The sequence below is a fragment of the Perognathus longimembris genome, chromosome 1, assembly GCF_023159225.1.
Source record: "Perognathus longimembris pacificus isolate PPM17 chromosome 1, ASM2315922v1, whole genome shotgun sequence".
In the NCBI taxonomy this organism is placed as follows: Eukaryota; Metazoa; Chordata; class Mammalia; order Rodentia; family Heteromyidae; genus Perognathus; species Perognathus longimembris.
The window spans coordinates 75,422,864-75,439,221 of NC_063161.1; the positions used below are offsets into that span (position 1 = coordinate 75,422,864).

Below are 16,358 nucleotides of genomic sequence, written 5' to 3' on the forward strand. Positions count from 1 at the left end.
AGCTTAGCATCCCCACACCAGGGGAGGTAAATCTAGCCCGGCAAGGGCAGTGCCTAAGCCCTGAGTTCAAGGCCTAGGACTGACAAAAAAATAATTTAGCTTTCCTCAAAGTTTTCATCCTTGCCCCAGGCTTCTGGGGATGATCCCTGAGCCCTTGGAATGCTCTGTCTAATAGGCATATAGTTGCCCAGGCCCCAATTACAATAGATAGGTTTAGCTATCTGACAGACAGTAGAGGCTAATCCTATCTGTAGTTTTAGATGTCTTGGCTGGGAGGGAGGAGGATGATCCTGCAATGTTTCCTAAACTATTTCTTCTTCTGTTGGCCATTTCCCTATAACATACTATAGCTGTCAACATAAGAGGTTTGATGAGTTCTGTTGGTCCTTCCAGGGAAATACAGAAGCTGACAGTGGTTCTAAGTAGGAATTCCCAAACTTCAAGTGTTCACTGTGAGAGAAGTTTTACATATTACTCCTAGCTTTGAAGTTTACTGATCCTGGCAGCTGGCCAAACACCTTTCACTTTTATGAGAATACCATCTGGATCCAGGTAAAACTACCCCAATCAGGTGAGAGGTAGCTAGTCTTCAGCAGAACAAACCAATGTCCCTCATGACAGGGAGGCCTAGAGCAGGCCAGTCTTACTTCATAGGTGATGGTATTCAAGTTCTGTTGCCCAGAACTGTGCTTATTTTTTCCACTCTCTTTACGCTGCTCTTTCAGATCTGTTAGTAACTGGAACACCTGAGAAGAGATACACAAGACTTTTGTGAGTAAATTTGAGACGTATACTCCAAGGTCTATGATTTTGAAGGAAAATCAGGAAATACCTCCTTTCTTTTAACAAACCCACTTCCCAACTTTTGGTTTTCTTTCTTCTCAAAAACCTACCTCCAAACTTTTGGTGTAGAGAAAATAAAACCTTTTAAATGCGCTAAGTCAAATATCCCAAATTCATGAGTTTCCTTACAATATTTAAAATGTTTCAGGGGCTGGGAATATGGCCTAGTAGCAAGAGAGCTTGCCTCGTATGCATGAAGCCCTGGGTTCGATTCCCCAGCACCACATATATAGAAAACGGCCAGAAGGGGCTGGAGATATGGCCTAGTGGCAAGAGAGCTTGCCTCGTATACATGAGGCCCTGGGTTCGAGTCCCCAGCACCACATATACAGAAAACGGCCAGAAGTGGCGCTGTGGCTCAAGTGGCAGAGTGCTAGCCTTGAGCAAAAGGAAGCCAGGGACAGTGCTCAGGCCCTGAATCCAAGGCCCAGGACTGGCCAAAAAAAAAAAAAAAAGGCCAGAAGTGGCACTGTGGCTCAAGTGGCAGAGTGCTAGCCTTGAGCAAAAAGGAAGCCAGGGACAGTGCTCAGGCCCTGAGTCCAAGGCCCAGGACTGGGAAAATAAATATATATATGTATACATATATATATATTTAAAATGTTTCATATCAACACATACCAGATAACTAATATCCTCTGGTTTCAAGGCTATATTGAGTATATGAAAGTAAATTTTCCTCAAAGAGGGGTTCTAGCCAAGTGCTGGCATCTAATGCCTATAATCCTAGCTATTCAGGAGGCTGAGACCTGGAGGATCACTGTTCAAAGCCAGCCCAGGCAGGAAAGTCCATGAACTCTTTTCTCCAATTAGCCACCAGAAAACTGGAAGTACTGCTGTGGCTCAAAGTGGTAGAGTGTTAGCCTAAAGCAAAAAATGCCCAGGCAAAGAAACATATGAGGAAATGTTCAACATCCCTGGTAGTAAAGGAAATGCAAATAAAAATAACCCTGAGATACCACCTCACTCCAGTTAGAATGGCCTATACTCTGAACTCAGGTAACAACAAATGCTGGAGGGGGTGCGGGGAAAGAGGAACCCTTCTCCATTGTTGGTGGGAGTGCAAATTAGTACAACCACTTTGGAGAACAGTATGGAAGTTTCTCAAAAAGCTCAATATAGACTTACCCTATGACCCAGCCATACCACTCCTAGGCATCTATCCTAAACAGCAAGTCCCAAGATATCAAAAAGACATTTGTACTTCCATGTTTATCGTGGCACAATTCACAATAGCCAAAATATGGAAACAACCCAGATGCCCCTCCACAGATGAATGGATCCAAAAAATATGGTACCTATACACAATGGAATACTACATAGCGATTAGGAATGGTGAAATATTGTTATTCGCAGGGAAATGGTCAGAACTCGAACAAATAATGTTGAGCGAGACAAGCCTAGAACACAGAAAACAAAGGGGCATGATCTCCCTGATATATGACTGTTAAAGTGGGGGGAGGGGGAGACAGTAGAGACCAGGTCTATGAAACCAAAAACTACTTGTCAAATGGTATTGGTATTTCCCACAGGATTGGGGCAGCGACCCAACAGTATGTAACTAAAACCAAACAACTACTCAACATATAAAGGTCAAAAATCGACCTCTCAGTGGAATACAATAGCTCAAAAGCTATGTATGTACGTTCATATAAGACTACTGTTGACATATTGTCTAATATCGACATTACATTTAAAGCCCTAGGCGAATTTTCTTGGGCTTGGCCACGTGGCTACTGTATATGTTCTTGATACATTGTATACTGTATATATGCCTACCTGACCTAGAGAAGGGAAAGAAAAACAGGGCGTAAGATATCACAAGAAATGTACACACTGCCCTACTATGTAACTGTACCCTTTTTGCACAACACCTTGTCAAAAAAATTTGTGTTCAATTAATAAATAAATTAAATTTTAAAAAAATGCCCAGGGGTAGTGCTCAAGTCTTGGGTTCAAGTCCCAGGACTAACAAAAAATAAAAAAATACAAATAAAAAATAACTTAATCAAAACAGGCTAGAGCAACTGAAAGAGCACTTGACTAGCAAGTACAGGCCCTGAGTTCAAACTCCAATCATTAACAAATACATAGTTTAGTGATAGCTTATACATATATAACAAATAGCCAACAACCACTTCTTTCCTGTTACAAGGAGCAACTACTTGGGATAAGCCTTTAAGGGATAATCTAGCCAACTGTGTGTTGTTTTTGTTTTTGCCAGTCCTGGGGCTTGAATTCAGGGCCTGGGCACTGTCCCTGAGCTTCTTTTGCACAAGGCTGGCGCTCTACCACTTGAGTCACAGCGCCACTTCCGGCCTTTTCTGTTTATGTAGTACTGAGGAATCAAACCCAGTCTTTCATGTATGCTAGGCAAGCACTCTACCACTAAGCCACATTCCCTGCCCCAACTGTGTTTATTCTGTAATACTTACCTGATATGCACAAGGCCCTAGGTTCAATCTCTAATAACAATCAATCAACCAATCAACGAAAAAAATATAGATTCTTAAAAGGAAACTTCCCCACAAGAAAAAACAATTGGTGTTTCGGTGGGTGGGAATCTCTTTCCTATTTTTTTTTTGTTTTTTGTTTTTTGTTTTTGGCCAGTCCTGGGCCTTGGACTCAGGGCCTGAGCACTGTCCCTGGCTTCTTCCCGCTCAAGGCTAGCACTCCGCCACTTGAGCCACAGCGCCGCTTCTGGCCGTTTATCTGTATATGTGGTGCTGGGGAATCGAACCTAGGGCCTCGTGTATCCGAGGCAGGCACTCTTGCCACTAGGCTATATCCCCAGCCCCTCTTTCCTATTTTTAAGAGCCTAAGCCAGGCACTAGTGGCTCACACCTGTAATCCTAACTACTCAAGAGGCTGAGATCTGAGGATCATAGTCAGAAGCCAGCCCAACATAAAAGTCCCCCAGAGGCTGGGAATGTGGCTTAGGGGTAGAGTGCTTGCCTAGCATGCTTCATGAAGCCCTGGGTTCAATTCCTCAGCACCATACAAACAGAAAAAGTCGGAAGTGGCACGGTAACTCAAGTGGTAGAGTGTTAGCCTTGAGCAAAAAGAAGCCAGGGACAGTGCCCAGGCCCTGAGTCCAAGCCCCAGGACTGGCAAAAAAAAAAAAAAAAAAAAAATTTCATGACAGTCTCATCTCCAATTAACCAGCAAAAAGAAGCAGAGCTGTGTCTCAAATGGTAGAGTGCTAGCCTTAAGTGAAGAAGCTAAAAGACAGGGCCCAGGCCCTGAGTTCAAGTCCCAGTATCAACACACACAAAAGTCCATCAGAAATTTAAGAAAGTATGGTCTTACAGACGCCTACTAGAGACAATGTAGTCCCACCTCTTTTGGTGAGACCCAATGATTGCAAATTTTCCCCAAAGAACAAACACCTAGCATAGTCCAGGCTGGACAAGGAGACTCCTAAAAGCCAGTGGCTTTTTCTGTTATAAGGAGCAACCACTTGGGATGAGCCTTTAAGGAAAAATCTGGTCAAGTGTGTTTATTCTATACACACAATTCACACAATGGAAATCCAGACTTCCTCTCTGTTTTTCTGAGTTTAGACTTAGACATAGGGAAAACTGACAGTGAATATATGAAAGGTCTTCTGACACCTACAATTAACCTGCAACACCTAAGAGGACCCAGGCAAAATAAGAGATATTACCTAGAATTTTCCTCTCACCAACCTACTTCTTTCCTTCTTTTCACTAGCCCTAACATCAACAAAAATTATAAATCTGTTATTCTTACTAACAATGGTAAGTCAGCTAAATTTGTTTCTTCTTTTTTTCCTTTGGTGCCAATACTGAGGCTTAAACTCAGGACCCAAGCTCTGGCTTGGCTTTCTTTCTTCTTGCTCATGACTGGCACTGTATCACTCAAACCTCATCTGCAGTCCAGTAATTTTTTGCTGGTTAATTGGAGTCAAGAGTCTTACAGAATTTTCTGTCAGGACTGGCTTTGATCCATGATCTTAGATCTCTGCCTCCTGAGTAGTCAGGCTTACAAGTGTGACCCTTAAGCATCTCACCTAAACTCTCTTTCAAATTTAAGATGTTAATACCATTGAGACTATTTCAAAGCATTTTTATAAGGATGGTAATTAGGAAAAGGCCCTAAATACTTTATCTGGTAAAGGCCCTAAATATTTTATCTGGTAAATTTTTTGCACACAGAAATGGCTCTAAAAGGATTGGGAATATGGCCTAGTGGTAAAGTGCTCACCTCATATACATGAAGCCCTGGGTTCAATTCCTCAGTACCACATCTATAGAAAAAGCCCAAAGGGGTGCTGTGGCTCAAGTGATAGAGTGCTAGCCTCGAGCAAAAAGAAGCCAGGGGTGTCTACGTAAACCCGGAGAACTGCTGAGGGGCTCAAATACCTTAAAACTATGGATCATCTACATTTGCTCTGAGATATGCTTTAGATTTCTGGAAACTCTGTGACTACTCTAAAAGTTGAATGTATTTTAGAACACACCTATGGCCAATGGTAGCAGAGTCAACATAGAACTATGCTTTGTAGTGTTCTGGGAAAAGCCTTTCAACTTGTTGGCTGTGCTTTTGAATACATTGGTGGTGTTGTAATGTGTTCTGGACCATCAATGGAGCCTATAATTCATAATTCAGATATTGTCTTTGCAGAAAATCTTAGTCGACACTTTTATGGTATCCAAAGAGGTAACATTGTGATTGCAAAAAGTCCGAGTGATCCAAAGTTCAACATTTGTAAACAAGTAATTGGTCTGGAAGGAGACAAAATCCTCACCACTAGTCTATCAGATTTCTTTAAAAACCATAGTTATGAAGAAACCATTCATCAGAGGAAAAAGTGATAGTAGAGAGAAGAGCAATGGCGTCCTGACCAGACTATTCCAGTTGTGAACAAGCAGTGATCCATCATCACTGAAAATGTACTAAATTCATGTAAGGAAAAGTGCTGAGCAGAAGAAAACAAATGAGCTTTCTGTTTTCCAAGGTCAAGTGCTGAATAATTCATGTGAATATTAAACTTAAGCAAAAGAAAAGGGAATATTTGGAAGGAAAAGAAGTCTATGAGCTTTTACCCAAACTAGAAGAATACTATTAAAATTATATTGAGAAATGAAAAAAAAAAAAAAAGAAGAAGCCAGGGACAGTGCTCAGGCTCTGAGTTCAAGCCCCAGGACTGGCAAAAAACAAACAAAACAAAACCCAAAGAAATGGCTCTAAAATAAATACTTCCATTACATGAAGCCACTGCAAATGATCTAGAATCACTAGGACTTAGAGAAGAATATCTTCTGAAAATGAAAGCCTTCCAGCTTCCTGAAGTATCATTATAATTTACTAAGCTTAGAATATTATTCCAAGGTCCTTAAGATAATAAAATTTGTCCAAATTGAGTTTAGTAATTTCTAACCAAAATTAATTCTATAATCATCACAAAGGACAAACTGAGAGGAAATTACAACAGTATACTTCAAAGCTATTTACCTCATAGTTACAGAGCAGCGCAGAATTGGCATCTTTTCTGCAAAAGAAAAGCAAATGATCATCAGTCTTTGCTCACATCATTTTCTGGGTATTAAATGTCTGTAAAACAATTCCTTAATCAAGATCCAGGAGACAAGTACAGGAGTGTGGGAATACAACCTAAAACTCAGAAATGGCCTAAGGGCTACATGGAGATAGCTGGCAATAGAGACAACTTCAGGGCAAACTTTCATTTTTATGACCATAGCATACATCCATCACCAGGTAAATGACTGAGATACTACATTCATCCCAATCTTTTTTCTTTTTGGCCAGTCCTGGGGCTTGAACTCGGGGCCTGGGCATTGTTCCTGAGCTTTTTTTTGCCCAAGCTAGCACTCTACCACTTGAGCCACAGCGATACTTCTGGCTTTTTCTATTTATTTGGTACATGAGGAATCAAACCCAGGGCTTCGTGCATGCCAGGCAAGCATTCCACTACTAAGCCCCATTTCCAGCCCTCAACCCAATTTATGTAGGCAAAAGTAAGAGCCATCAGACACCTGGCAGGAGTTAGTTATGGGAAGAGGGGAAGGGTAAAAACTACAAAGGAGGAAGGGACTCAAAAGGAAGTTCGGGTGCTTTTCCACCCTGAACCTTTGTTTCTCTCCCACATTACCACCTATCTCCAACTGGCTACTGACATAATTAGCAGAAAAGGTCTATGTTATAGTAACATTACCACTAGGAAATTCAATAATCAAGAATCCTTAACAGGAACGAGCACGCACGCATACACAGTACATGTACATACACACAATTTGTTAAAAAGCTAGAAAATGGGTTGGAAATATGGCTTAGTGGTAGTACTTGCTTAGCATTCATGAAGCCCTGGGTTCAATTCCTCAGTACCACATACACAAAAAAAAGCCAGAAGTGGTGCTGTGGCTCAATAGGTATAGTGAAAAAGAAGCTCAGGGACAGTGCCCAGGCCCTGAGTTCAGGCCCCACAACTGACAAAAAAAAAAAAGCTACAAAATCTCAAAATGTGTTCTTCTTCTTCTTCTTGTTTTGTTTTGTTTTTTTTTTTGGTCAGTCCTGGGGCTTGAAACCTTATAGGGCCTGGGCATTGACCCTAAGTTTCTGCACTCAAGGCTAGTGCTGTACAGTGCACTGTGCAGTTTGAGCCACAGCGCCACCTCTGGTCTTCTGGTGGCTAATTGAAGATAAGAATCCCAAGGACTTTCCTGCCCAGACTGGCTTTGATCTGCAATCCTCAGATCTCAGGCCTCCTGAGTAGCTAGGATTACAGGCATGAGCCACCGGCACCTGGCTGTGTTCATCTTCTTTAGCAACAGGTCGAGTTTATAAGTCAAAAAATGACTAAAAGCCTAGCACCTCTGTGTAAAAACTGACCAAGGTAAAATCATCTGTCATATGTGATTGAACACATGTGTTCAGTCTGTGAAATCTCATCAGAAATTATTTACAGCTCTCAGGAAATACAGTATAACTATTAAAGACATAGTTTTGAGATCAGATTTGAGATTTTAGCTCTGTCATAGACAAGGTGTTATGGGTTTTAATTTCTCTCTATATTTACTTCCTCTAAAGCAAAAAAATGGGCCAGGTACCAGTGGGTCACACCTGTAATCCTAGCTACTAGGAGGGTGAGAGCTGAGAATTACAATTCTAGTCCAGCCCAGGCAAAAAAGAAAGTCTGAGATTCTTATCTCCCACTAACCACCAAAAACAGCTGGAGGTGGATCTGTGGCTCAAGTGGTAGAGTGCCAGCCAAGAGTGAAAAACTGAATGAGGGGTCATGGCTCTGAGATCAAGTCTGAGTACTGGTACAAAAATATAACAAAACAAAATAAGCTGGGTGCTGGTGGCTCATACTTGTAAATCAGGAGGCTGAGATCTGAGGATTATAGTTCAAAGTTAGCCTGGGCAAGGAACTCTGTGAGCCTTTTATCTCCAATTAGCTACCAAAAAAAGCCAGAAGTGGAGATATGGCTCAAGTGATAGAGCTCTTGAGCAAATCAGTTCAAGGGCAACACCCAAACCCTGAGTTCAAGTCTCAGGAACAATACAAAAATGAATGAATGAATGAATGAATGAATGAACAGAAAAAATAATAGAACCCATAAATGGTGGCTATTATTTTAAAAAGATATTTTCACTTAATTCTTGCTAAATAAACATGACTCCTACTTTATAAATAATGAAACTAACACTCAGAGATTAAGTAACTTGTTCCAAGTCTATATAGTAAGAAGCCTAAGAGAAAAGGAAGACAAATATTAAATTGTGTAGAGACTAGATAAGTGAAAAGTAGTAACCAGAATCCTAAAAAATTCATGTGGAGCTGACATAAAGTTCAACAGAGAATACCACAGGTAGAGTTAGATGAAGAAAACCACCATTAACATAAAATATGAAAACTATGAACTAAACTATGGGTGATTTCCCCAGCCAACAAATACAATAGAACTAGGAGTTTACCTACAAAATTGACCTAGACCTTAGATCATCAACACAGCAATGTCAGCACTGTGATCAAACCAGTGGCTGGACCAACCAGTATGAGTAACTAAACAAACAAGTACAATTTCATAAGTGTACTGCTTTGCCTAACTGAGCACACTGCACTTTGGTCACAAAGGAGTTTTAGGAAAGATAAATGCATAATTAGTGTTATGTGGTATACTTCAGTTAAAATTGAAAATGACAAATCAAATCATTTGTCCTCTGAATCAGGAAATTAGCTCACAAGGCTTCCTCCTATTTTTGCTTGAAATTGAGTTATAATTCTCTGTATCTCAAAGCAGCCTTGTGCCCATGATGTCAAGACACAAAAGCATGACCAGGGAGAAAAGACAATGCTAATTCTCCTCAGAGTCAGTCTAGATAAATGTCATCCATACAACTTCATTTCCAAATCATACCCCACCCTCTGTCATATAGAACATTTCATACCCCGAGAACAGTCCTTGTCCTTTCAAGTTTACTGGCCTACTACTGACGTCAATATTGCTAATGCAAGAATCCAAAGAACCCATACACATCTTTTCCTACAGCACACAGAGGGAGGAAGTTCTCTTTCACATATTCTATTTGCTTATTTACTGGGGATCAAGCAAGCGTAAGCAAGGGTTCTAACACCAGGCTACATCCTAACCCCTCATACTTTTTTTTTTTGCCAGTCCAGTCCTGGGGCTTGAACTCAGGGCCTGAGCACTGTCCCCGGCTTCCTTTTTTCTCAAGGCTAGCACTCTACCAACTTGAGCCACAGTGCCACTTCTGGCCTTTTCTAGATATGTGGTGCTGAGGAACTGAACCTAAGGCTTACTCTTGCCACTAGGCCATATTCCGAGCCCCACCCCTCATATATTTTAATGTATCTGTTTGGGGACCAGAAGAAAAATGGATCTGAGGATCAGAGTTTGGGGCCAACCAGATCCACAAGACTCATCTCCAAGTAGCCACCAAAAGGTCAGAGGTGGAGCTATGGGTCAACTGGTAGAGCACCAGTCTTGAGTAAAAAAACTAAGGGACAGGGGCTGGGGATATGGCCTAGTGGCAAGAGAGCTTGCCTCGTATACATGAGGCCCTGGGTTCGATTCCCCAGCACCACATATACAGAAAACGGCCAGAAGTGGCGCTGCGGCTCAAGTGGCAGAGTGCTAGCCTTGAGCAAAAGGAAGCCAGGGACAGTGCTCAGGCCCTGAGTTCAAGGCCCAGGACTGACAAAAAAACAAAACAAAACAAAAACTAAGGGACAGTGCCCCAACTCGTGGGTTCAAGCCCCAATACTAGTGTGTACACACACAAGCACACACACACACAACTAACAAATGATAAGATGACTCTGGGTAAAGTATATACAGGTATGTACAGTGCTATTTTTATAACTATTCCTTAAGTATGAAATGTTTCAAGCTGAAAAGTTGAGAAAAATGGAAACAAAACTAAAAAATGCCATATGGTTAAAAAATATGTACCTATGATTTATAATTAAGGGGATAAAATGCATTTCTCCCAATGTCTTTTAGAGCTACTAGAATCAGTCCACTGATACATCTGTCAATTACACACTTAGGAACTACTGATACTACTAATACTTAAGTATTATGTAATATAGTCATATGCAATCAGACTGCTAGAAACCGCCTACCTCCACAAAACTTCATATTCTCCTGCAGGACTTAGAATAAATAAATAGCACTGCTGTTACTTGCAGGTGTTTATGTATTGCCATTTAATCATAAATTCATGCTACTATAAGCTCAGCTCATTCATGAATTTACTTTATGCCAGTACTGGGCTTGAACTCTTGACTTTCTGGCTCAAGGCTAGTGCTCTATCACTTAAGCCAAACCTTCACTTCCTATTTACAGGGGTTTAAAGCAAGTATTCCAAGTAAATTTCAAAGACTGAATCTATGTTACAGGGAAACAGTTACTGAATTTCCTTAAGTAATGAGTTAGTTGGCTGAAGCTATTTGAAATTTAACCTGTGAAATCTGCTAAATTTGCTGAGTCAATTTACTTTCCACTTTGAAAAATCAAATTCTGAATATACAGAACAAAATGATCTATTGACACTTTCCACAGAAGCACATACAGACACAAAAACCCAAACACTATTACCGCAACAAACTGCAGGGCTGGGAATGTGGTTTAGTGGTAGAGTGCTTGCCTAGGCATGCATGAAGGCCTGGGTTCAATTCCTCAGTACCACATAAACAGAAAAGGCTGGAAGTAGTGCTGTCGCTCAAGAGGTAGAGTGCTGTCCTTGAGCAAAAGAAGCCCAGAGACAGTGCTCAGGCCCTGAGTCCAAGCCCCAGGACTGGCAAAAAAGAAAAAGGAAAAAGAAAAGAAACCGCAAACTTTGGAGTCAATGAACAATTTAACGTATAGCATCTTTTCAGAGCTAGCAAACAAATATCATCTTTAATCCTATTACTGAGTTGTTATCTACCTATTCACTTTTCTAAATATCAAGCTCAGTATTCTCTAGCTATAAAAATGGAAGAAATTCTGACATAACTTCAAGAAGAGAAATAGTGTGTATGATTTCCCTGCCATGTTAAAGTTCAAGAAATGTATTGGCATAGTAGGTACTGGCGTAGTGCTGCATGTGCATAATTCCAGTACTAGGGAGGCTGAGGTAGGAGGATAGTGAGTTTGAGGCCTGCCTGGGTAGGCTATGGAGGCATGGCTCAAGTAATAAGAGCACTAGATTCTTGGGAGTATACATAAAGCTCTCTGAGCATTAAATAATCCTGAAGTACTACACAACATCAGCCTAATAGCAATTACCTTATGTCCAGAAGCATTTAATTTTGCTGTTTTATGTCCTTTTACTTAGAAAAATGTATTTCCAAATGATGCTCAAGAAGTTTTTCTGAGGGCCAGGAGCATGGTTCAAGTGATAAGAGTATCAACCTAGCAAGCACCAGAGTTCAAACTCAGTACTATACACACGCACGCACAGTTTTTCTGGGCCAGGCTCCCATGTCTTCAGCATTCACTAAGCAGTCAAGATGATCACAGCTCTCAGGCCAGCTTGGGCTACATAGTGAGTTCAAAGCCAGCCTGAGATACACAGTGAGGCCCTGTCCCTCTCCCCCAACATGCACACACATGGTTTTTTGGTTTTCTTTTGCAGAACTAGACTTTGAGTCCAGGGCCACACAATACTCAATAGTTCCCGGATGCCCTGTGCATGGACTAAAGCACTAGGTTAACAGACACTGGCCCTTGTTCTCAGGCACTGAACAAGTAAGCACACCTACTATTACAATTTGTAATTACTTTTTTTCAGGGGGGCGAGGTAGGAGGCAGTACTGGGGCTTGACCTCAGTGTCTTGCACTTTTGCTTACCTTCCTGGCTCATGGCTAGTGCTCTATTACTTGAACCATGCTTCTACTTTTAGCTTTCTGGTGATTAACTAGAGATAAGTCTTTTGGATTCTGTCTGTCCAGTGTGGCTCCAGTGATTCTCAGACCTCAACCTCCTGAATAGCTAGGATTATAGGTGAAAGCCACCAGCATCTGACTCAACTTGTAATTATTTAAAGGAAAGGTTTCTATTAAATCAAAGTGTACAAGAAACAAAAACAGAAGAGACATTGCCTACTAAGGGAGCCAGGCTGGAGGAATACACAACACAGAAGGAACAATAACTCAACAATCTGGATGCAGGAAAGGGCTTGGATACTGTCCATCCAAATGTTTGCAGCAAGTTTGTTTTAGGTAGGGAAATGGCAAGGGATGAGTCTGGAATAAGGAAGGAAGGGATTTTCTTCTAAGTACAAGGCAAAGCTATAAAAAAAAATTAACAGGCCAGGTGCAGGTGGCTCATGCCTGAAATCCTATTAACTCAAGAGGCTGAGATCTGAGGATTGCAGTTCGAAGCCAGCCCAAGCAGGGAAGTTTCAGAGACTACTATCTCCAATTAACCACAGAAGCCAGAAGTGGAGTTGTGGCTCAAGTGGTAGAGCACTAGCCATGAGCAAAAGAGCTTAGGGTGGCATGCAGGCCCTGAGTTGAAGCCCCAGTATTGGTCATACAAAAACAGAACTTCACAATACAAAAAGGGCAACTTGGTCCAACTAATGTGTAAGACAGCTCTGAGTCTGGCAGGATGGTGAGTGCTCGGGATTACAGACCTTTGGAGGCAGGAGGATTATAGAATTTTTTTGTGCAAACCGCACTACACAGAAAGATCTTGTCTTTAAAAAAAATGCTGGTTGCTGTGAAGAACAAAATGATGAGAGTGAATAGAAGCCAAGATATTGCCTAATCTAGATCAGAGATAACAGACTACATAATCAAGAGCAGAGATGGTGGGAAATAATTACATTCAAAATATATTCTAGACTCATTCACTCACATTTCCTACATGGAGAATAGGAGATCTTTCAATTTCTCCCTACTTTATTGTTATACTAAAATAAATCCTTGCAAAAACTTACACACATATTCTAAAAGTAAAGGCAAGATTGCTTGACTGTTAGGGTAAAGAAAGAATACTAGGCTTTTGGTCTAAGCAAATAGACAGTGAGAGAAAAGGGCTAGAAAAAAAGCTATTGGCATATAAATACGTAAAGTGACAAAGAGAAAGAATGAAAAATAAGGATACCAGGACTAAGCCCTAGGATATCCTCTCTCTCTGCTGGTACTTGGTTTACTTCTTTTTTTTTTTTTTTTATTGGCCAGTCCTGGGGCTTGGACTCAGGGCCTGAGCACTGTCCCTGGCTTCTTTTTGCTCAAGGCTAGCACTCTGCCACTTGAGCCACAGCGCCACTTCTGGCCATTTTCTGTATATGTGGTGCTGGGGAATCGAACCCAGGGCCTCATGTATATGAGGCAGGCACTCTTGCCACTAGGCCATATCCCCAGCCCCTTGGTTTACTTCTTATGGCAAGTGCTGTACAACTTGAGCCACATTCTCAGCCCAGCTTTTTGCTAGTTAAATTGGAGATGGAATCTAATAGATTTTTCAACTGAGATCCCATATCTCAGATTCTTGAGTAGCTGGTGTAAGCCACCAGCTATGGTCTCCTGCTTTATCAACTGCTACTGAGAGATGAAGTTGAGACCAGAAAAATTCAACAACTGAATTTGACCAGATGGAGGGATTATAGACTCTCAAGAGCCATTTCAATCCATTCTGAGAACGATAGGCCAATAGAAAAGTTTAGAATTCAAGAAGGGATGAAAATTTTTTCAAGTATTGTCAATGTAGTTGGGCATACTGACACATACTTGTCATTGCTGTACATGGGAGGAGAGGCAGAATTACAAATTCCAAGCCAGCCAGGGACCTCACATCAAGTTCAATGCCAAATTGAGCTACATAGAGACCCTGTCTCAAAAAAAAAAGTTTTGTTGTGTAAGCAGAAATGGAGCAACAGGTAGAAACAAATATGAGGGCAAAAGATCTTTTAGAAGATATTTTACAGAGAGAAAATAGTATAGAAAAGAGGGAAATTAAAATTAATAACAAGAGCCTGGAATGTGGCTTAGTGGTACAGTGTTTGTCTATCATGCATGAAGCCCTGGGTTTGATTCCTCAGTATCACATAAACAGAAAAAGCTAGAAGTGGTGCTGTGGCTCAAGGGGTAGAGAGCAAAAGAAGCTATGGGGCAATGCCCAAGCCCTGAGTTCAAGCCCTGGAAATGGCAAAATAAATTAACTAATTAATAAAAATAATAGTTTAGATTGAGTAACACAATGCAAATGACCCTTATCTGCAAGTTCAGCATCCTTGGGTTGAATTAAGTGCTACTCAAATATACGAGGGGAAAAAGTGTAACGGTACTGAACATGTAGACTCTTGTTCCAATCCAGTATAGCAATTGTACACACAGAATGCTGCATTAGGTATTGCAAGAAATCTACAGGAGGAGATGTGGTTATCACATGCAAATATTAAGCCACTGTATTTGAAGGATTTGAGCACCTTTGGATTTTGGTATCTGTAAGGTCCTGGAACCTGGAGGGATGACCACGTTATATTTGTCAAGCTGCGAATTAAGCTCCATCGGTAGGTATGCAAAATTAATTTAGTAGGTCAACATTCTGTTCGGTAAAGAGAATGTCAGAATATCCTGCTTACTTCACGAGCTTTTCATCTCAGTTACGTACGTACATTAAGTCAACAAGCTCCTCCGACCCGGCCCGCCCCGGCCCGCCCCCGCCCGCCCCGGCCCGCCCCGCTCCACTCCACTCCACTCCACTCCCCGGGCACTTCCGACTTAGTCCGCGCCCGCTCCTCGGATCCCTCCGGCTCGGCCGGCACCGCTCCCCGGAACCCTCCGACCCGACCCGCAATGGCTCCCCGCCCTCTCACGGGTCTAAGGCCCGCAGCTAAGCCCCGCGGCACCAGGGAACGCTCCGAGAAGCTTACACTTCCATGTCGCCCGCGTCCGGTCGCCCGGAGACAAGACGCCTCACTGCACAGGCGGCGCGTTACCGCCGCCGCCGCTCTACGGTAGCACTTCCGGGTCACGGTCCCACGCGCCGCGGTGCACACCGGGAGCTGGGCGGGCCAGGCGCTTCCATCCCGGAGCCCGGCGCCGTGCTTCTCGAGGGCTGGGCTTCGGTTTTCGGGGTCTGGTTTTCGTCTGGCGTTAGTGGTCTGCGTTTCACCATCCATCAGTAATGGCCTGCCTCATCATCCCGTACTGCTGCGACTGGCAGGCTTTGGGAAAGTCAAGGAAGTCTACACTGGGTGAACCAAACGTTGCTGCTCAGGAGGCTGAGACCTGAGGACCGTGGTTCGAAGTCAGCCTGGGCAGGAACATCCGAGAGAGAGTCTTAACTCCAACTATCCAGAAAAAAGAAAACAAGGAATGGAGCTGTGGTTTAAGTGGTAGAGCACCAGTCTTGAGTGAAAAAGCTCAGGGAGGGGCTGGGAATATGGCCTAGTGGCAAGAGTGCTTGCCTCTTTTACCTGAAGCCCTGGGTTCAATTCCCCAGCACCACATATATATAGAAAACGGCCAGAAGTGGCGCTGTGGCTCAAGTGGCATTCCTATAACTATTCAGTCCTATCTACTCAGTAGGCAGATAGTGGGCAAAAGTGGAAAGGCTTGTCTGCAAAGTAACAGAAAAAAAAAAAAAAAACCTGGCAGGGATGTGGCTCAAGTGGTAGAGAACCTGCCAGCTTGCCTGCTTCGCAAGTTTGAAACCCTTGAGTTCAAACCTCAATAATGCCAATAAAAAAAATAAATGTCCTGAACTAAGCGTGGCAGCACACACCTGTAATTCAAGCACAGGAAGCAGAGAGGGAACTATGGAGAGTTCTAGGACAGCCTAGGCTACAGGTTGAGACCCTTGTCAAAAAAACACTACAAGGGGCTGGGAATATGGCTTAGCGGTAGAATGCTTGCTTTGCATGCTGAAGCCCTGGGTTTGATTTGTCAGCACCACATAAACAGAAAACGCTGGAAGTGGTGCCCAAGTGGTAGAGTGTTAGCCTTGAGCAAAAAGAAGCCAGGGATAGTGCTCAGGCCCTGAGTCCAAGCCCCGGGACTGGCAAAAAATAA

At 42.4% G+C, this 16,358-nt stretch overlaps 1 protein-coding gene across 1 annotated transcript in view; it reads right to left on the reverse strand.

Annotated features, from left to right (window-relative positions):
* LOC125338778 (CGRP receptor component) overlaps nt 1-15,315 on the reverse strand; it is a 28,878-nt gene extending 13,563 nt beyond the window's left edge. Inside the window, exons 1-3 of the mRNA XM_048329778.1 lie at nt 15,218-15,315; nt 6,319-6,355; nt 648-746 (exon numbers count right to left, since the gene is read on the reverse strand). Coding sequence (XP_048185735.1) covers nt 648-746; nt 6,319-6,355; nt 15,218-15,225 — 144 coding nt within the window. The 5' untranslated portion in view covers nt 15,226-15,315. The remainder of the gene's footprint in view (nt 1-647; nt 747-6,318; nt 6,356-15,217) is intronic.
* Between the last annotated feature and the right edge of the window lie 1,043 nt (nt 15,316-16,358).